The sequence below is a fragment of the Gracilinanus agilis genome, chromosome 3 (genome assembly GCF_016433145.1).
Source record: "Gracilinanus agilis isolate LMUSP501 chromosome 3, AgileGrace, whole genome shotgun sequence".
NCBI lineage: Eukaryota > Metazoa > Chordata > Mammalia > Didelphimorphia > Didelphidae > Gracilinanus > Gracilinanus agilis.
This window is the reverse complement of record NC_058132.1, coordinates 326954843-326978081: the sequence shown is the minus strand read 5'-3', so window position 1 is coordinate 326978081 and position 23239 is coordinate 326954843. Positions and strand designations below refer to the sequence as shown.

Sequence of the window (23239 nt, the reverse complement as noted above, 5' to 3'; positions counted from 1 at the left end):
TTTATTTTTTCAATTAACAAGCATTTATTTTCTCTCCCTCCTCCAAAAGAAAAATGGAATTCTTATAACAGATATGCATGCAAGCCATGCAAAATTCCATATTAATTATTTCCAAAAAGTGAATATTCCAAGCTGCTTATTTAATTCGATATCTTTCTGTGAGGTTGGTAAAAGCTATCATTCCTGGTCCTCTGAAATCATGGCAGAGCATTGCATTGATGAGAGTTCTTAAATTTTTCAAAATTGTTTATTTTTAAGGTGTTCCTATACCATAAATTGTTTTCTTGTTTTGCTTAACTCCTTCTGCACTGGATCCTGCAAGTCTTTCCAAACCATCTCTTTCATCCATTCTTTTTTTAAAAAATACTATTCATTTTTATATTTTTATATCTATAACATATGTAATATAATGTAATAATAACATAATACATATGGTTTGTCATAAATGTGTAATAAATTATAATAAATATGTTCATCCAAGAAAAACATTCTCACACTAGCTAGATCCATAAATCAATGTCTCATTCTTTTCTTCTTCCTTCCCTCTCACTCCTCCCCCCTCTCCAAGAAGGCAGGTAATATGATATAGGCTGTACATATATTATCACATAATACACATTTTCCTGTTCATCATATTGTGAAACAGAACACATATTGCTTATGCTTGAGAAAAATTCATGAAAGATATAAAGTGAAGAATGGTATGTTTCAATCTGTATTCAGATTCTGTCTGTTCCTTCTATAGCAGTGGATATCATTTTTCATCATGAATCTCTTGGAGTTGTCCTGGATCCTTACCTTGTTGATAATAGTTAAGTCATTCACGATTGATTAACATACATTATTATTACTATGTACAATGTTCTCCTGGTTCTGTTGACTTCACTTTGCATCACTTCATATGTCTTTCGTTTTTTTTTTTGTGATCATGTTTGTAATTTCTTATGACACAAGAGTATTACAGTATAATCATATGCTTGAATTTTTTGACCATTCCCCAAATGATGAACACGCCTTCATTTTCTTTGCCTCCACAAAAAGAACTGCTATAAATATTTTAGAATATCTAGTTTCTTTTCCTTTTTAAATCATCTTAGGAAATAAACATGATGATGGTGTATGCTTCCTTAAAAAACTATAGAATTAGTAATACCACTATTAGGTTTATTTCCTAAGTTGATCAAAAGTATACTCAGTTTTATAACTCTAAGTATAATTCCATATTGCTCTCTATAATGATAGTCAGTTCAGAGTTCCACCAACAATGTATTAATGTCCTTATTTTTCCATATCCCCTCCAACATTTCTTATGATGAAATTCTTATAATAGTATTCCATTCCTACGTAATCATTTTTTCAGTCATTCCTCAGTTGATGAGTCTCTCTTTAATTTCCAGTTCATTGTTAAGGGGAAAAATAGTGCCATAAATTTTTGTACATATTATGTTCTTTTGATAATTTTCCTTTATTCCCCAACTTTGCCAAATTGAAATAGAAGCTCAGAATTGTCTTAATTTGCAGTTTTCTAATTATTAGTGATTTGGATTATCTTTTCATATGGTTATAGATGGCTTGGATTTCTTTTCTTGAGAATTGTCTATTCAAATCCTTTGACCATTTATCTATTGGAGAATTCTTAGAAATTGGAATCAATTCTCTCTTTCCCTCGCCCCCCCCCCCATATCTTGAAAATGATTTCTCAATCAGAGAAAGACACATTACTCTTCTTAAGGCAATGAAATGATTCTAGCACTTTTGGCTGCCAGATTACCCTGTTGACTTATATTGAGTTTGCAGTCTACCAAACATTAATTTCTTTTTCAGGGGGAGACAGATGAATGATTATAATGATAACTTAAATGATATTAAAATTTTTCAAAGTATTTGATATATGTAATTAGGCATTAGTGAATGAAGGCCTAATTCTTAGACCATTTTTGAATTTACCCTTCTTTGTAGATTACACATAACATGTGCTTATATTTTTACCTAGTTCAAATCAAAGATGTGGAACTTTAGGGAGTCACTTTCTGTCTAGGTGTGGCTGAGAAGCTAGTATTATATTGAAAAGAGTTCTAATTCACTTCAGAGGTAGAAAGAGTGACTCAGAAGGGGCTGAGCTAGAGCATACAGAAACATAAGAGATTTCTGACTGAAGATAACTTAAGAGTCATAGCATAGAAGAGGTAAGCAGACTGGTACCCTTTACAACCCCCAAACCTATCATGCCCTACGCTATATGCTGACTTCCAGTCTTTCATCTCTAGCTGCCTTTCAGAAAGCTCAAAATGGATGCCCAGTAGACATCTTAAACTCAATATGTCTAAAACAATTCAAGTGAAAGGTGATGAGGGCCTGACATAGGGTGGCTTAGTAAGTAGAATGAATAGAAACAGTGCCATATGTGTCAGAAATAAAAGCAAGATTTAACAATTGATTGGGGATGTATGTGTGTGTGTGTGTGTGTGTGTGTGTGTGTGTGTGTATGTGTGTGTGTGTGTGTAATTAGTGGAAGTTAGAAGCTAAAGATGACACTGAGCCTAGGTGACTAGAAGGATAGAGAAACTCAGAAGAGGGGTTGGTTCTAGAGAAAGATCTGTTTTGGACATGTTAAGTTTGAGTTGTCTATGGGACGTCTAGTTCATAATGTCCAATAGGCAGTTTGTGATACGGGATTGGAGTTCAGAAAAGACAGGCTATTATCAATCCTATAATTTCTACCTTTATACCATTTTTCATTGAAGGTCCCTTGAGTGTTTCCTCTGACAGAATCACTGTTCTGGTGCAGCCCTTATTACCTTGCATCTAGATTATTGAAATAGCCTGCTTTTTGGTCTTTCTGCTTCAGGTCTCTTATTACTCCAGTCCATCTTCCATTCGTTTTCCAAAGTGACTTTCTAAAAGTACAGGTCTGCTCATGCCACTCCTACTAAATTAACTCCTGTTGATTATCTCCATTACCCCAGGATTGAATATGAAATCCTGTTTGGCTTTCAAAGCCTTTCACAACCTGGCCTTGTCCTACTTTTCCAGTTTACTTACACTTTGGTTCCCTCCACATGCTCTGTGATTCAGCAACATGGGACTTTTTTTTTTTGCTATTATTTGAACATGATATGCTACCTCTCAACTCCATTTCATTTCACTAGCCCTCCTTCTTGGAGGAATACTCTGGAATGCTCTCCCTGTCTTTGCTTCCTGGCTTCTTTTAAGGCTCTCAGATCTTACCTTTTACTGGTACATTCCTCTCCCTCCTCCACTTATAATTCCTTCCCACTGAGATAATCTCTAGTTTACCTCATATATATCTTGTATGTTTATAATTGCATGTTTTCTTCTTCATTAGACCATGAGTGTCTTGAGTGTTCCTTGAAGACTTTTTTTTTTTTATAGGTCTCAGCTTTCTTTGTATCCCAAGTGCTTATCACAGTGCACAGGCATTTGGTTCTTAAAAAATGCCTACTGAGGGCAGCTGGGTAGCTCAGTGGAGTGAGAGTCAGGCCTAGAGACAGGAGGTCCTAGGTTCAAACCCGGCCTCAGCCACTTCCCAGCTGTGTGACCCTGGGCAAGTCACTTGACCCCCATTGCCCACCCTTACCAATCTTCCACCTATGAGACAATGCACCGAAGTACAAGGGTTAAAAAAAAAATGCCTACTGAATGACTTTTCAAAGTGTTATCTGAATTAAAAGAAACAGAAAAAAGAAGGACAGATACATGGATGATGATCATGAAAAGGAGCAGATACGAGGAAAAATAAGAAAGTACAGTGGTGCAGAACCTTAGAATTGTGTAGTCTAGAATGAAGTTGGTCAATGGTGTCAAAAGTTGTAGAGAAGTTGTCAAGAAGTTGAAGACTGAGAAAAGATGATTAAATTTGTCAATTAGGAGATCACTTGAGAGGGAGCAGTTGCAGTTGAATGATGAGGTCAGGAGCCAGACTTCTGGTGTTTAGAAATGAGTAAGAGCACAGGAAATGGGGGCATTGAATGTAAATGACTTTGTCAAGGAATTTGGATGATAAAGGAAGGAGATATACAAGAGAATAGCTAGTAGAGAAAGTAAGATCTAGTAAGAGTTTTAAATCTGTCTTCCTGTCTCCATTTTCTACCTTCTCCAATCTATCCACCACATAGTTGCCAAATTGATATTCCTAACAGCATGGATTTGATCATGTAATTCTTCTGATCAAGGACCTTCTTGACCTCCAGGATAAAATACATAATCAAGTTTCAGTATCTTTTTCTATACCAATTTCAAATGACTCCCTTTCAAGTGTTCTACATTCCAACTGAAATGGCCTCATGTATAACATTTCAATTCCTATTTTTGTGATTTTACATTTGCTGCCCACCCCACCTCACCTCAAACCTGGAATTTCCCCCCTTATTATCTCTGACTCTTTGAGATTCAGCTTAACTACCACTGCCTAGAAGAGACCTTTCTAAACTCCATCCCCACCCCCACTCACCCCCTACCCCTGCCCAACTATGCTGTTCATACTCTCCCACCACAACCAGAAATTTATCTTCTTTCTCTCTCTCTCTCTCTCTCTCTCTCTCTCTCTCTCCCTCCTTCTCTCTCTTTTTTAATCTCTCTTTCTCTGTAACTTAACTCAGTTTGACCATGATTGAGTTGCTTCCAAAGTTGGACTGTAGTTTCCATTTTTTCCAGACTCTGGCTTAGGGTCTTGCTATGCATTTCTGGACCAAACTGGTCCTATGCCCAAGGATCAGCAGTAGCCACCTTGGTTCTGAAGAAGCAAAACTAGGGTGACCAGTACATCTAGCTCTTTTCTCAACTAACAGTGGTCACTTTGAAAGTAGGGTCAGCTTGGTTTATTATTTTTTTTTCTTAATACAGACTCCAGAAACATACAATCTTTTTTGCTGATCACTAGAAATTCATTATATGGTTTTAGTAGCCCTATAGTTTCATCACATTGATTGAAAGACTTCTTCACACCTCGTGGTTGGTAAGAAAACTTTACAGATATAGACAGACACAGACAGAGCCAGCCAGACACACACATACATACCTTTTTGGTGTTCCTTATCTTTCCTTGGCAGATAGATCATTTTGATTTCAAACTGGAAAAGGTAAATAAATGAAGAAATTATAATATACAGTTAGGTGGTCCACCCATAGAGGCGGTTTATCAATACATACATCTTGAACAGATAACATAGACAATTTTGGTGAGGAGGAAAAATAGGAGTTGCTTGAAGATACTGATATGCTATGGACAAGGCACTAAAAAAAAGGAAAAATTTAAAGATGCGAACAGAAAATGAAAAGAGAAAAGAGAAGCAAGATTGTAATTGAGCTGCTCTTCCATTTCTCTACTGTCAGTTAAGATCATCCCAGCTACCCCATATTATTTTTTCTTTGATCATCATTTCATAAATATGGCTAAAAAGCAATATGTTTTCTTTATCTACTTGAATTTTCCAGTGTGGTTTATTAGGCTAAATACTAAATTATGAATCTTATTTAGGGAGTTTTGAAGTTCCACACAAATAGCATCTTATTAAGTATTATCTGATTGTGTAATTGTCTATATCATGTAATGCTTTAATATAAACTATTCTCTCTTTATTCATTGCTTCACATGTATATTTTAAATACATACATCTAATAAGGTATCTTTTAAGTTTGTGCTTATGAAATATCTTATGCTTTACAAATGTGCTTTCTTCATATTTCTAGTTCTTTGTTACCACAAATAGTGTTGCTATAAATATTCTGATGTATATGGAGCCATTCTTCTTGTCACTGACCTTCTTTCTTAGCAGTTTATATCTAGAAATTGAGACGCAGAAATTTAGCAGATGAGAAGAAACTATGCAATTAACAATGAAGAGAATCAAACGGTAAAATATTCTCTGTGCTCATAAAAAATTTTTCCTTGTATCCTTCTGACTCTATCATGGGGAGGGCACAGTTGCTTTAGAACTCTGGAATCTCAAGGTTAAAAGATATTTTAGTCATCCTTCCTCTAATTCTAAGTTGTTTTCCTAAATGGTTGTACCAACTGTACCAATAATTTATTAATGTACCTCTTTTCACAATCCCTCCAAAATGATTCCCATATTTTGTTAACTTTGACAATTTTCTGAGTTTGAGGTGAAACCTCAGGGTTGCATTGATTTGCACTTCTCTTATTATTAGAGATTTGGAGTATTTTTTTCATATGATTGTTAATAGTTTGCAATTCTTTTGAGAAATGCTTGCTCATATTCTTTAATTATTTATTGGTAAATAGATTTTGTTCTTATGCATTTTTGTTAGTTATCTATATAGCTTGGAAACCAAACTTTTGTCTGAGAAATCTGATGCAAAAACTCTTTTTCCAGTGAATTGTTTTTCTTTTCATTTTAGATGCATTAATTTTATTTGTGCAAATGTATTGGCATCAGGTGACAGGAAACTTACCACAGTGACCTTTTCAGGTTAGAACTTCAGTACCTGTGTCTGAATCCTGAAGGAGCTGGGCAGTTATGAACAACTCTGGGATCACTCTGTTGATTTAACAACGGTTTATAGCACCAATTCTTGTGACTGAAGAGTGTAGTATAGAGAGAGGGGGTCATATAGTTTTTTCAAGCTTTGGCTGAGTTCTGAAAGCAGTTAGGGGTTTGGAATCTTGAGGGAGAAAGGCAGTTGGTTTGGGTCTCTGGTGGACAGAGGACTGAGATCAGCTGAGGGCTTCCTTACCGATCTGTACAATTGAAATTTAGCCTAGCTTTGAAATATTTATTTCAGAAATTGTTATTTTGGATAAAACCCTTTATATCTTCCTTCCCAATATTATTTCCTACCTTCCTTCCCTTCCCTTATATGTCTGTGGAGTTAATAAGGAGAGTAATTAGAGAGGCGTTCAAATCTGTGATGGGTTAACTATAAGTGACAGCATTAGATATAAAGAAACTAGGCAGTCATCATTTATTCCCTTTAGATATCAAGAGCACCTTGTAAGCTTGAGTTAAAGGCAGGTCCTTACTCAGACTCCATCTCTGACTCCCTTCCCCCACCTGAGGTTCCTGAGACAACTGTTAGGACTTCCTTAATCCACTTTCCTGTCAGATCATCCTTTTGAAAATAATAAACCCTTTTGTGTTTTAACAGACCTATTAGTATAATTTGTCAGTTAGTTATTAAGAGAGGGAAGAAGAGGGAAAGAATTAACACACTCTGGGCTTGAAAGGAAGCCGGGGTATCCATCTTGAAGGAAGGTGTAACTTCAAAACAAGTCCCTTCTTGTGAAATTAACTAAGCCTGTTGTTAATTTCAGTTTAGTCTATTTCCCTCAGCCTGTGTTTAAGTCTGAGTCCTGATCTATAAGCCCTGCTGTATTTGCCTGTTAGATTAATTCTTCCTCTCCCTGAAGATCTTATTCCTTCAGTGCTATACTCCTGACTTCAGTCCTATTATATCCTGAATCTCCTTATTCCAGCCTACTTGTAGACTAGATTTACTATCTAACAAATCCCTGATAACTTCTTTTAAAATTTCCTTGTACCACACACCTTTCCTCAAATTACCCTCATTACAAGAGTTACTGTAACCGATTTATGTTTACATACATCTTTACATTTCTATGCCAACATAAAATGGCATTTCTTTATAATGAACTCATGTCCAAAATAATTCTGTTGGCTACTATGATTACTTATATTTACATATGGGCTACACTCTTTCACTTTCTAGGTTCCTCTTTCATGGATCTCCTATCCCTTGCTCCTTGTATGTATTTATTATTGGCATATAAACGAGGTGTAGGGTTCAAGGCTAAGATTTCCTTTAAACTTTTGATTGATTCATTTTTGGTCTAGATTCTTACTTTTCCTTTACTTCCTCCACAATTCTTTCCCTAACCCCTTCTAGTTCCAAAGGCTTTCTCTACTATCCTCTTCCATGTTAACAATTTCTGCTAATGTAATATGGATTGTAAGTAAACTCTTCCCTTAACGTACAATTTTGTAAGCACTCACACACACAAAAAAATGGCAGGAAAAAACCAAACATAATAGGTATTTTCTAATGGAGGGATGATTTGTATCTATATAATGGAAGAAATAACATCTAAAGGATCTTACTTCACAGAGCTGTTGTGAAATTAAAAAGAAATAATGTTTTGTAAGGATTAAGATGCTATAAAATATATTGTTATTCATTATTAGACTTTAATGGTAGAAGAACTTCATTTCCAAATGCAATTAATTTTATTTTCCTATTAAGGAAATAATTTCTGTAAATTATATCTAAAATAAATTAATTATATACTTTAGTTTTGCTTTGGCAAACATTAAGGCAATACAGGCATAATTTACATATGTGAATGATAATGATCCTGGAAAGTTGCATACACTTAAATTCTATACAAAGGAAAATATTTTGCTTACTAGGTGTGCTTGCTATTTAAAGGAATTCACTTGTTGGGTGAAGAATTCATTTGTAATTCATCAGTCACCCTTCATTTGTTTAACTTCTAGTTTTTATAGCATTTACAGACAAATATTTTAAGGATATATACTTATCTTACAGTAAATTATACTTTTACATGAAATGACAGTGAATTATTAAGATTTTGGTCAGATGGAGTAAAGTTTTTTTTGTTTTTTTTTAAGGTCGAGACAAAGGAAAACATCTAGATGGTTGGAAGTTAGTCTGGGGTGGCCATGAGAATTGAACATTCATGAATTGAGGCCTCTGGAGAAAGTCAAAGTTAAGTAAGCAATGAAAACAAACCTGGCTAGAGAATCTGGCTAATTAACATCTCTCATTTCCACACAGAAATAAATACAAGCAGAAAACTGCATTTCACAAGATAGCCTGGGGATTTATGTTTCCTAATTTGTGTTTTTTGTAAACAGTATAATATTTGTAATATGTAAAGCAAAAATAACAAAGAAGCATTCTTTTATCATCATAGACTCCCAGGTAATTATTTTGTTTGGGCAGTAGTAATATACATGGAATACATATTTGTATGCATATAATGTGTATACATTAAAAAATAAAAGCTTCTTATATAATGATTTGATCAAGATATATAGGCACATATGATGTTAATTTAAAAAAACACATAACAGAATCTGAACTAAATGCAAGCAAATCCATTCAAAAAGTGAGGCCCAAAACACTAATACAATAGGAAGTGAGCGTACAGTGATGAGAAAATTCATATTCATATATTAACCCAATTACTGAACTTACCTTGCCACTATCGAATACACTGTAGGTTTAAAATGCAATTTCATATCTTCCTATCCCAAGTGACATAGAAGATGATAAAAATGAAAACTTTGTTTCCCCAGGCTAGAATACAAAGCTTACAATATTTGGACAAAGTATGCAATCACACACAAATCATTATTTAAGACTAGAAATTCTATTGCATATACACACATGTTTATATATTGCATATATGTAAATGCAATAAAAGATATATTTACCCAGGAGAAAAAATTAACTATCTTTCAGTTATTATAAAATTTTTAAGAAGCACCCCTGCTAATGAAATGCAAAAGGAGAACTAGATAGGATGGAAAGAAATTTTAAAATCCAGTTTTTGGGTCAGTGTCTATATAATATATTGAAAGCATAATTTCATTTATTTGTCCTATAATACTACCTATATGTACACATACATACTCATCTTCATATGAATTAATAAAAAGAAATTAGAACGTACAAGTAATTTATAATATTTGAAAGAAAACAATAAATTTTAAATTTTAGTAAGAGAATAAAAAGGATTACAAACTGCTGTTTTTGTGATATATCATACTTGAATGTGTTAAATTACCTTGGGAACCAAATTGAATGTGATTTTGAGTTCTTGAAGGTAAATTGAGGCAAGTCTACCACGCTGGAGAGAGTTCAATAATAGAAATTATATTGGCTGTCTGAGAATTAGCCTTGCTAAATGAGAAGCTCATCATGAGCAATTTGGGCACCTGGAGATAAGTTGGATATGGTTATGGCAACTTAACGAAATTTCTACTAAGATAGAAAGGTGGTTGTGATCTGCATCTAGGAACAGAGAAGTTGTCATACGGACCACATCATGGGACCCCATAAAAATGAAGCATGTATTAAAGTAATATCTGCAAAGATCAATAATAAAAATTTATATAAATTCTGAAAGTGGGGTGTACTTCTCTATTAAGGAGTTTACAGTCTAGTTAGGGGACAGAGAATATAAAGGTACTATAGTAAAAGGTAGATTATGATGAGCAGTAACAATTAATATGTACTTAATAAGTATCTACTATGTATCTAAGCATTGAGGAAACAAAGTTAAAAATGAAAGTCACTTCCCTTAAGGAGCTTATACTCTATTGGGAGAGATAATACGAACATATAGAAATGTGCCCTAAATCTTAATAAACCCCATTTCCTTCAAGGGCTATGGATACTGTTATTGTATCTCTGAGACAGACTAGAATCTTGAGGGGATTGGCAATTTAACTGTCTTCTGCTGACTCTTACTGGTCTTGGCTGGAGACAGACTGTGTTAGGGACTGAAAGAAAGGACTAAGAGAAATTCATTCCTGAGAGAATGAGTTAATATTTGAGAAGGACTAAAGAAGTATATTCAGAAAGAACTGATTTTAATGTATGTTGTGGAAAAAATTTTTCCTGAGAGTGCTGAATATTTAGACTATGTTTACAGAATTGAAGAGAAAGCCTGCAATTACAGTTGATAGTCATAGGTGAATCTAGTTATTATTTTTGTCATTGTGATTATGCTGCTGAAATATTTAAATACATCTTTATATTTTTTATTACTCTGCTATCAAGTTGTAAAGCTAGTAAATGTTAGAAATAAAGAAATCTCTGTACCATCATTCTGAGCTGAAGATTTGAACTTTAATTGTGGCCAATTAAAGCTGGAGGTCTTACCATGCCCAGTCTGTGGCAAAGACCTCCTTTAGATGTTCAACAGTATGTTTTATAGATTTTGGACAATTAATTAGCATAAGTCATTAACATATAACATTGATGTTTATTGAAACTTATGAGATTAGGATGTCTGGGAAACAGGAGAAAAAGCTTATGGGAAAAAGACTTTCTCTGATTTCTATGGAGAGAGATGATTTCTTTGATTTTTGAGGAAATATCAGAACACATCTCTTGACTGCCTTAGAATCATATTAATAAAAGGAATTAGTCAAGGAGAAGGCTGCAGAGTGACAAGAGTGGGTTGTCTGCTAGTGAAATGCTTACAATATAAAGGTCACAAAGGGAACTAGTTAGCCTCCTGAAGCTTGCCACAAAATATACACAGAAATCACAGCTTAAGAACCTTCTTTATGAGGGCCTTTCTGAGGCACCCCATCTGTTCTTACAAACCCACTATGTGCCATACACATATTGATTCTGTAAATATTTCTGCATATAAATATTTCTTATTCAATAGAAAATGAGCTCTTAGAGGTCAGTCACTTATCTGTTTTGTCTCCTAAATAGACTGTATTGAGGGCAAGGATCTATGTATCTATCCTCAACTCCCAGAAGAAGTACTTAAATGTTTGTTGGTTTGTTCTTCAATGGACTTCTAGTTAAATTGGGGCTTTGTTAAGTAACCTGTCTATAGGCATAAGTGAAGAGATACAATAGGTTCTTTCATGTACTTCTTGTAATAAATGCCTTTCAATAGAAGCCAAAGAGAATTTGTCTTATATGAGATTCTCTGCCTTACTGGATGGTATAATAAGTATGCAGTCTAGGCTCTTGCACACAACCATAGTTTACATGAAAGAGAAAACTAACTCCAGGTATTACCTATTACTGAAGGAGGAGACTAAAACCATGGTGAGTGCTCAGAATTGAGGATTTATTGATGTTGCTTTAACATTAGTTCAAGGAATTGTGCATGGTGACTTCTACAATGTCATCGGCTTTTATTTACATCAGTAACCTTAAGATCTTTCATTTCACAATTTCTACTGACACCCCTTCATTAAGAATTTCAATTTTTGCAAGCCCACAGTTCTTTTCCCTCCAACGAATAAATGAAACAAAGCGGGGAAAAAGCATTTATTAAGGTCTTACTATGGGCAAAGCACCATGCTAGATATTAGGGATGCAAATAGAAAAAGAACCTCTAAGCCTTCTCTCAAAGAATTCACATTCTAAAAGGGGGAGATAGTGATGGAATACTATTGTGCTATAAGGAATGATGAACTGCTTATTTTCTATATGAACTGGAAAGACCACCATGAATTGATGTGGAGTGAAATGAGCAGAACCAGGAGAATATTGTATACAGAAACCGAAACATTATGGGACAATCAAATGTAAGACTTTTCTACTAAGAGCAATGCAATAATCCAGGACAATCCTGAGGGACTTATGAGAAAGAGTGTTATCTACATCCAGAGAAAGAATTTTGGGAGTAGAAATCTAGAAGAAAACATGTTATTTATCACTTGTTTATAGGGGTATGTGATATGGGGTTTTGGTTTTAAAGAATTGCTGTTTTACAAAGATGATTAATATGGAAATAGTTTCAAGTAATAATATATGTATAATCCAGTGAAACTGCTTATTTGCTCTGGGAGAGGGGAGAGAAGAAGGGAAGGTGAGAACATGAATCACATAACCATGGGAAAATATTTAAAAATAAATAAATAAAATTATATTTAAAAAAGATAAAAGAGGGAGATAACATATAACATTTTCAGCTACAAAGTCAAGTGGGAAGGTCTCCTGGTCCTTAGGGTACAATGGCAAAAAACAGTTGTAAATGAATCTTCTTTAATGTTATTTCCCTTGATAACATCTTATACATTGGTTAAATTGTATGACAGTGCATACATATGTACATGTACATAGGAATATACCCATCTAACCCCAGAGCCTTTATGGTATCCCATTTAGCCATAGCTATCATCTTTCAGGCCATCACTGTGCCCTGATATTGTTTTTTACTTTGCCACCCATAGTCCACAGCTTAGAAGGCAAACTAAGAGAAGGTAATGCATATTTCTAGAGGAGGGGAAAAGGAGAGGGATAGCAATAATAAGTTAACATTTATACACAGTGTCCCAAAAGCCTAGTAAAGTTTAAGCATATAAGCTGATATTTAAGCTTATAGTGTTTCAAGGTTTGCAAAATACTTTATAAGTATCTCATTTGATCCTCCCAACAGCCTAGTAAGGTGGTGCTATTGTAATCCTCATTTCACAAATCAGAAAACTGAGGCTGAAATATTAAATGATTTGCTCAGTGTCTTATAAGGTATGTAGGTATCCAAGGCAGGAATGAAACCTTCAAGTTAAGTGCTCTATCCACTGTACCATGATGCTGCCTCATGAATCATGAGTGCGAGGCCAAAGCATGCTGCTCCTTTAGGAAAAGACGGTGTAAGTTAGAACAAGCTGGATGAATAAAGTTTGTGAACTGTTGGAAAGAGAAGTGAGTAGCATGGATTGTAGGACATTCAGATTTAGAGCTGGTAATGATAAAAAATAATTTGGTTAAGCGCCCTCGTTTTACATATACCAGGGACTACACATCTCATTCTTCCTTGGTACAAGAGCAGCTGATGCTGCCCTTCCCAGTTTTTTTTTTTTTGGAGATCTTTCAAGAAGTGGTTCCAGGGCAGTTTAAATAATGACACCCAGCTGTTCCCAGGAAAGATGGGGAATAGAAAACAAGGGCTGGGAAGGAGTGTTGTGTTCCCCTCAACTTGGAACCAGTGCTGATGCACATTGTTTAGATATGGAGAAAAGAAGAGATAAATGAATCACTGTAAGCTAGAGTCAAAAATAATAATAGTTGTTCAGTTATTTGTTATCTGATTCTTCATGACCTGATTTGGGGCTTTCTTGGCAAAGATACTTAAGTGGTTTCTCATCCCCTTCTCCAGGTCATTTTACAGATAAGGAAAATGAGGCCAACAAACGACTTGAGTGACTTGCCTAGTTATTAAGTATTTGAGGCTGGATTTGAATTTGGGGAGATGAGTTTTCTCTTATTGAAAATGGCTGAATAACAAAACAAAACAAAAAATAAATAAAAAAAGATAGAGAAATCGAGATATTCCTAAGCCCTGGGAGACTACAACTCCCAGGACTCTCTCTGCTACAACTTCCCCTGACACCTCCCACTTCTTTTGTGGGAGGTGTCAGAGAAAGTATAAAAGGGAAAGTTTGGCACCTTATTTCTCTCTCCACCCTGGAAGCAGCACTCTCTACCCTGAGACCCTGATCTTTCGTCTATTTTCTTTTCTATCTACCTCCTAGTTTTCCCTAGACCTTTCCCTTTCTAATTAAAATAAAACCTAGCTATTCAAACCCTAAAGTTGCTCTCTGATCATTCATTTGAAGGCTCTGGTCAATTTCCCCCTGCCAGGGCTGGGACCTCTACCTTCCTTTCCCTTCCTCTACCTTCCTCTCTCCTTTCTCCCATCCATCCTACCATCCTACCTTCCTCCCTTCACTTTCACCACACAGTGTCCAAGTCTTTCTGTTTAGCTGGGAACCTTTCACACAATAAAGAGGAAACTGAGATAGGGAAAGAGACTTGTTGATAGTTACAATGATAGGAAATGGCAGAGCTAACAGTCAAAACCAGAACCTATGACTTAACTTTAAAGCTTTTTTGACCAAGCTATGATGGCGGGTAGGGTTGGGATAGTACTGTTGAATGTAGCTTTAGTATCCTAGAAAGCAACCCTGGACTGTGGGCAAGTGAGTTCAGGGCCTAACCTCAGTTCAGGAAATAATGAACTAGTAGGATGAGAAGACTGAGTGGATTTGATGAAGAACCAGGGCAAAACAATGCATTTTGAATCTGTCAAAGAATACAGAGTCATTAGCCTATGCTTATTCTACAAGTTAATTTTCTCTGCATGGTATGTATGCTTATTGATTGAACTGGAAATTCCTCTGCAAGTATGAAAATGTAAACCCATCTCAATGAAAGTCTTTTAACAAATCAGAAGTAGAATGAATACATGTTAATAGGCTCCCCTGTGGAAAGAAAAGAGAATAAAAGCACCAACAGCTCAAATTAAAAAACATTCCGGATCACAAAGAGAAGTAGGGCAAGGTTTTTTGCTGGTACCTGGCTAGGAGGAATTCAACTCATTCAACTTCTACTGGCACACCAGCTGGTAACTTTCAATGGCCAATAAAAGCAACCTGAGGTACTCTATTCATAACAATACAAAAAAATACATAACATTTGATTAGACTTTCTGATGTCATTTTATTTTCTATGTTTGCTAACATGTAGACATGAAGCATTCAAAAGATACTGTTAAAGTGAATAAAAAATTTTAAAGAAACCTGAAAAATAGGAGCATTAGTATTTGTAGTCAGGAATATCATTACTCTGCTAGAATAGTATTAAAGATATTTATTACATTAAAATATGTGAAAACATCTGCTTAGAAAATAGCTTTTATTAATACCAAACAGAAATGTTTTCCTCTTAAATGGTTCTCCGGGAATATCCAATATCATTTAGGAAAGTGCTGAGAACACAGTCAATGAGTCCACACTTGTCAGTACTGAACTTTCCATTATGGTATTGCTCAATTAGTACTATTCTTTCCAAAACAAAAGCTTACTAAGTCCAGTGTAAAGTAATTAGCATCCTGTCAAATGTCTCCAATAAAGAATGGGATGTTGTGCTTAACGACTTATTAAGGAATTCAATATGTTCAATACTGATAATATAGCAAAGAACACTTTGCCATACTTAAAAAAAACACAAAACCAAAAAAAATCCCTTATTAGTTGTTATAAACTATTAATAACAGTCAAAGCCAAATTTCACATGTTGAATAAAGCCTCAATAAACTTCTTAATATAATAATCTCAAAAGGTTTTCCTACTCATAATTTATTAACTTGCAATGCAGTAATTTCCTTAATACATTTTTTCCTTTAGAACTTAGTAATTTTTCCTACAGGAAATAAGTTTTCTATATCTGCAGGGAAGGATGGTCCAATAAAATCAATTGTGATTTTTTTTTTTTGGTGGTGTAGGGTTGTTCTGGACAGAGATGGAATATTCAGAGAACTTAACAATGTAATGTGTTATCACTCCACTACATTTCCTTCATCTTCCCATTCCTTTCATTATATCTATTTACTCTCTTTCAGGTAGAGGTGATGGTCCTTGATGTAGGAAATGACTGAGTCTGGAAGCAGATATTTCACGCTCTGCCCTTGGTACAGGGCTTGTCTTATGTATGTGGCACTCAAATCACTCTGTACAGGATTCTTGACTAAATGTATATTATGCCGATTCTGTGTTAAAATGGTTGATTCAGAGATATATTGTTGAATGTCGTGGTTAACCCTGCTAATACATACTAAACCAAACTTTTCAACTATTTCTTGGATGTGTTCATCTTTCCAGAGGTTGGGTATTTGAAATGTCTTCAGGACATCTGCACCACAGAGCAGCTTTAACTCAGGAACAGCTGAAAAAACAAGGAGATTCACTGTGAAGTCAGGAGACATTGTTTTAAAGATAATATCATATTTATTTGGACAATTTCATTTTTTTACTCAAAGTATAGAAGGAACTCAGATGTTTTCATCTTTGTGTTGTTAAAAAATATAAAAAACATACAAAGACCTATAGCTGTATTATATGCAAATTTAGTTAATTTCTCATTTAACACTTGGAAATAATATACAAGGGAAAGGAGAGAATATCTGATTATAGTTTTGAAGTAAATTTAGTTCTATCCAACAAATGTTTATTAAGAATCTATAGTAGGGACAGGACACTATGCTAATTTCTGGGGCTCTCATCATCCTTAAAATTGAATGGGGGGAGATGGAAAAGAACACAAATAACTTTAAAAACAAGATAAATGTAAAGGAAAGGTCCAGGAAAACTTGTCTAAAAAATTTGAGGGAGGAAGCCAAAGTCAACCTTTGCAAGAGAAGACAAATAGTTTTAGTCCAAAGCAGTAATGGTGTTTCACTGTGTATGCTTTCCTATTAAAAGTTAAGGATACTCTACATTTATAGGCTCAATCATATCACAAGAAATATCATGATGACAAAAAAAACCACTCAGCCTCAATTACTGCCCATTTGTTTCTAGCATTATTTTACACAATGAAATCCCAATAGGATCAAAGAATCTGGGCAATTCCCTGGAGTTTGTTCTATTGATATGTGTTTGTTATATGCATTTTAGCCACAGGATGTTTAGAAGCACATCCAGGTAAGCTGCTATTATCTCAGCATAGCTCTGTTTCCTCTTGTTTGCAATATCATGAAGTACAAAAATAAATATGATAAAAATGAATTTATCTTTTAAAATTTGCTTTTAAAAGTGAAGTCATCCTTTCTTTCTTTCATAAAGTAATTCCATCCCCCAAACAATATACTTCTCATTACATTGCCATGCTAGAGTGTACTAATAGGAAGGTGTAGCCTTTAAAGATACTACTGCATATACTGGGGTGTGTGGGGTGGAGAGAAAGACCTCGTTCAAAAACTAGACATGCTTTACTAATATTCTTTAAATCCTCATAAAATATTCTTGCTAATTTAGAATGTGCAGTGATTTGGACACAGCTTAAGTTGGCGCCTACTTTTGTACCATCTGTGTTATTGAAAAGGTTCTGTTTAGGATTGCAAAAATTATCATGAGGGAGAAATTTAATTTAGTTAATAGGGAAAACTATGAAAAACCTTTTGCAGAATCATTTATCTATCATGAATGGATTAATTACCAATGATTCTTATCTCTCCATTAAGGCATGACTTCTACTTGGATATTTGGTTAGTTTCTAATATATGTACTCAACTTGAGAGCAATACAAATGATGCTAAAGTAGTCCATAATTCATACTTTTCACTATTTCAGACTGGCAATCAATAAACATGTGTTGATGAGAAACATATTAGAAAGAGCCCTGACTTGAGATTTGAACCCACTAGCAAGTCACATCATATCTTTGAGCTTTGGTCTACTCACTTATAAAAAGATAGAATTAGATTACATAATGTCCAACCTCTCTTCCAATTCTGTGATTCACTGGTCTAAATTTGCCAGATTTTACTCTCTTGCCATTGTAAAAAGAGAGATATCTGTTGTAAACTCTTGGGGGTAATTTGTATGAATTATGATTGCGAGGTAACAGATACTATCTTATTTATTAGTATTTCCCTGTCTGTTTCTTGTTGAAGGAAAGCAAGGGTAGATATCTAGTTAGTCCTAGGTAGTGTGAGAAGGCTGAAGTCCACATATCAAGTTTCCTGATTCCTGAATGTGAGATAGGAAAAACGGAACAATAGAATAATATGCTAAACCAAGAAAGTCTTAGTAAAGGTTTACTCCAGAGAACTAAGTGTAGAAGCAATTAAATTTATTTTAATTACTCTCCTAAAAACTTTTACTTAGTGTGTTAGGAAAACATCACAGTGTAAAAAACACTGGGTCTGTAGGGGACCCATATTCAAATTCCATTTCAGATGTTTTGTACTTGCGAGACATTGGATAAGTCACTTAATTTAGCTCAGCCTCAGTTTCCTCATCTGTAAAATGAGGGAGGTGAACTAGATAGCTGCTAAAATACCTTCCATCTCTAGAGTCATGATTCTATGATCTTGGGAATGTGTGTGTGTTTTTTTGCCTTTGAAACACTATAGGAAATTAATTCTTGGGGGCACCTGGGTGGCTCAGGGGATTGAGAGCAACAACTGGAGATGGGAGGTCCCAAGTTAAAATCTGGCCTCAGACACTTCCTAGCTGTGTTACCCTGGGCAAGTCACTTTACCTTCATTGCCTACCCCTTACCACTCTTCTGCCTTAGAACCAATTCACAGTATTGATTCTAAGGTGGAAGGTAAGGGTTTTTTAAAAAAAGAAAATTCTTAGGGTTAGAAATACATGGAAGAAGAAAAGAATCAAATATTGAGACTAAGGTGTCCAAAGACAGTGGCAATAGTAGAGGCAGGGGAAGAATAATTAGAAATTTAATAAGAAATCAGGATGCTTGTGCAAATTAGAAATCTTTGGGTTTAGGCCTCTTAACCCAAGCAAAGGACCCAGAAAGTCAGGAAGCCCAGTACCTTATTTCAGTGATCACAGAAGATGAGGAATGAAAAGTGAAGATTCAATAAAATTAAAAAAAACATGGGACAAAGACAAGCTCCTCGCATCAGCTCTGAGTGGAGAAGATAGTGCCCAGGAAATTTAAATGTGGAGCAGTGAGGCCTTTGGGCTGGATTATAACATCCTTCATGAATAAATTAACAAAAATGCATTCATTAAGCACTTACTAGAAGCAAAACATTGTGCTAAACACTCTGGATGAAAATAGAAAAGCTAAACAGTCCCTCCTGTCAAGAGACTCATATTCTAATAGAAGGAGACAATACATATAGGAGGCTGCAAATCAGATGGAAGGGCTCCATAGTCTCTTGGGTGAAGTGGTGACACTTATGTATCATCTTTAATGTTATTTTCACTGATAAAAAATATATCTAATTCTAACATCAGGCTATCAGATAGTGCTTTATAACTCCTTTAATTATATGTGCACACTCTAGCCTTTAATCTTTAAAATATTCAGATAATTTCTAGGTAGATCAAGCATTGGGGAGTAGAGTGTTCCTCTAATGCATTGTGATCCTAGGAAAATCACTTTTATCTCTTCTGGCATAATTCTTCCTTTCCCACCAAAAAAAGGATACTTACTTCCAATATGAAACTGATGTTTAGGCTTGGGTATTATTCAATTAAGTTAATGATGAAAATAAAGGAGAATGTGTCCCAAATATTGCCTATTAGGTAAAAGAGCACCCAGTAGCACATCAAAGCTCCCGTTAACAGTGACAGTCCTGCCTGTTCTACAATGGCAAGTAGTACATTACGATGGATTGCCTCTAGCAACTAAGCCAGCCTCAGATTTCAAGTCTGCGAAAAACCATCATCCATCCTAACAAAGGAATTCAAATATTTCCTATGAAATTCTTCAGACTGAGTAGCTTCTGCTTTTCAAGCTCAAGAGAACAAATTGCTGGTGTTGCAAAAAGACGACCAATATAACTTGTCCTAAAGGCAATAAAGTGAAACAAATATAATGTCCTCAGTGTTCTCTGGCAGCTCACTAAATAACAACAATGAAAGGCTGCATCCTCAATGGATAATGGTCCTAAAGCCCGTGGGCCTCTGCCTGGGCTACAATTCAAATGAGTACAAAAATCTGCAGTCTGTGCCAAAGAATGTGTGCCATTTTTTCAGATGTTTTGTTTGGTGGCCCCAAATCAATAATGGACACTGAAATGAATTCTAAAACTCGGTGGTGTCATGCAGAGAAGGAGAACAGGTTAGCTAGAAGAGCAACAGCTGCCAGCAACCTACAGGATGTGGCTGGATTCTTGAAAATACAAGGCTGCCATTAGATGAAGTCAGGTAAGTGAAGAAGAGAAGGAATGGTGGAGAGGGAGAGAGAGGGAAAGGAAGAAGGTGAGGAGGGAGAAGGGAAGGGAGGGAGAAGGGGAGAGAGAGAAAAAGTAAGAGATAGAAATAGACACCCAGAGAGAGAGAGAAAGAAGATAATTTGAAAGGCAACAAAGTCATTCATGTAAGGAGACTCAGTCTTGGAAAACAGCATATTCAATTTAAAATGAAACAAGACCAAGTGTTTCTTCCTATAAAAAAGGAAAAGAAATACAATCTAGTACATGAAGCTAAATTCAGCAAAGTAACGAAAGAGGTGAACACATACTTTAGAGAATCATATATAAGAATCAAGGGGGACAGTGAAGGGACTTAAGATATCATCAATCTAGAAGCTTCACGAGCTAAAGTAGGACAGAGTTCAGAGATGAAGAAGAATATGTAAGTGAGTCTAAGGAGGGCAGCAAATCACAGAAATGATGGGAGAAATACTTCTCCTGGCAGCAAGAAAATGAAGCTGCAGAAAGTAATATGCTACATTCATGTGGAAGAGGGATTAGACTTGTTCTGCTTGCTCCCACAGGGCAGAAGTAGGATCAATGGGCAGAAACTAAAAAGTGGTAGGTTTTAGCTCAATATAAGGAAAAACTTCCTCACTATGAGAGCAAGTCCGCTGACTCTGAAAGTAGTACATTAACTGTAACTGGCAGAGGCAGGATGACCACTTGACAAAGAATGTCATAAAGGAGATTCATAATTTCCAAGGCACTAGGTTTGTAGCCAGGTAACATGAACTAAATCCCAGCTCTACCATTTACCACTGGGGTGATATTGGGCAAGTCACTTTAGCACACTGGCTCTAAAGTCCATCTTTTGTAAACTAAACTGGACCAAGAGATCAGTAAGGTCCCTTTTGGCCTTAATTCTATGACCTTTAAAGTCCATTCCAAAGTCTGAGATTTCATGAGAGCAGACTTGGAGGCAGATAATAAAGAGAAGAATGTTCTTTTATTATTCATCATCATTCTACATTCCTCTTCTCTCTACCTTCTCTGAACTGCCATAGCATTTTGTATCTTTAATCACATTTCACATTCTACCTCATATCAGAGTTATTTGTAGAGATGTCTTCTCTTTCCTGCTATGCTACAAGTTCTTTGAGATCAGGGAACCCAACTTAGTTTTAGTTGTATCCAGCTTAGAGCCTTGAATAGTACTTTGCATATAGTGGGGACTTAAAACGTATTTCCTGAATAAGCTGAGCAATAGAATACCTGATGTATTTAGCAGGGATTTTAAATGTATTACTATTACATACCATATGTAATGCTATGTAATATTTCTCATTACTTTGTACTTTTAGGATCAGAGAATTTTAGGTTTAGAGCCAGAAGAGATCTCAGATCAATTCTCTTATGGTATAGAATTCAAAAATCAACATTTCAGTAAGAATCAACTCAACTCATTTTATTATGGATAATAATTCAAAAGCAGAATGAGTTAGATTATTCTTTCCTTTTAAAGAAAGCCCATTCTCCCAGAAAGGGGCAGTAAGACTGTCAGAAAAGCTACTCAGACATAAGCACCTAATTAAAAGAAGTTTCACCCACTGAAAGCCACTGAGTCACAACTAGAGAATCTCTGGGGTTGCATATTTTTCTTGGGGCACACATAAGAAGTCGAAGTCTGAGGTTCTTCCCCTCCAAGATGGCAACAGTTCTTGTCTTCAGTAAGATTCCATTCCATTAGGCATACCACACAGACATATATGCATAACACAATATAAATATAAGGTAATTGTTTGGGAGAGGAATGAGTGGGTTGGGGAAAACAAGACAGATCTCATGGGAAAAGATGGCCTTTGAGCTGACTTCTAGGGATTCTAAGGGGTGGGAGGAAGTGGGAGTGTTATTTTAAGCAAAGGAGGGGCCAGTCTTTACAAGAATGAAAATAATGGATATAATATCATGTGTGAAAAAAAGTGAGAAGGCCACTTTGGCTTTTGGAGTATGTGAAGGGGAGTAATGTTTAATAAGCCAGGAAGATAGGTTAGAACCAGTATAAATGAATATTTAAAATGGATCTTACACAGGATTATAGGTCAGGGTCTAGAACTCGAAGGGACCTCAGAGGCCATCTAGTTCAATCCTCTCATTTCACAGATGAAGAAAGTGAGGTTCTAGGAAATTTAAATATCTTACCCAAGATTATACAGATAATAAAAGTCAGAAGTGGGAGCTCTTTCCTTTTGGGAGGATTGTCTTATCAGAATGCCTCCCTAAATGTACCTTGTGAGATTTAAGTCATGCTTTGTAAATACTGTAAAAATCCTGGGAATTAACAGGAACAAGAAAAACTCATATATTAAATACTATCATAATTAAAATTTATGTTTGGAATTTCAAAATGTTTTAGCACCTACTTAACAAATTTTATTTTGAAGGGCCAGTTCGGTCTGTGAAATGCATATTTTCATTGTTTAAAATCATAGTAATATTTTATTCCCAATAAAAGATTTTCATTCCAGGATTTTTGAAGCAACAACTATCAACATCCCCCCTCCAAAAAAAAACCAAACTAATAATTAAGTGTCTATGTAGAAGCGCCTTGTCCATTTTACAGCTACAAGTGCTATTTCTTTTGATAAGCTAATTAATTCCAAAGCAAAGGGACCACTCTGCTCTACTCCTCAGTGTGAGAAGTTGTAAGGTCCCTGGGCCTACAGCCAGGAGACCTGAATTTGAACTCAGACTATGAATTCTAAGTGACCAGGGGTACAGTATATTGTATATGGTTTCTCTAACTCTCAGTTACCTTATCTGTAATATGGGGAGAAGGGTGTT

General features: G+C 35.4%; 1 protein-coding gene across 1 annotated transcript in view; it reads right to left on the bottom strand.

Moving 5' to 3' along the window:
* Positions 1-15205: 15205 nt before the first annotated feature.
* Positions 15206-23239, bottom strand: part of NMNAT3 (nicotinamide nucleotide adenylyltransferase 3) — a 151117-nt gene continuing 143083 nt past the window's right edge. The window contains exon 3 of the mRNA XM_044669981.1: positions 15206-16449. Coding sequence (XP_044525916.1) covers positions 16109-16449 — 341 coding nt within the window. The 3' untranslated portion in view covers positions 15206-16108. The remainder of the gene's footprint in view (positions 16450-23239) is intronic.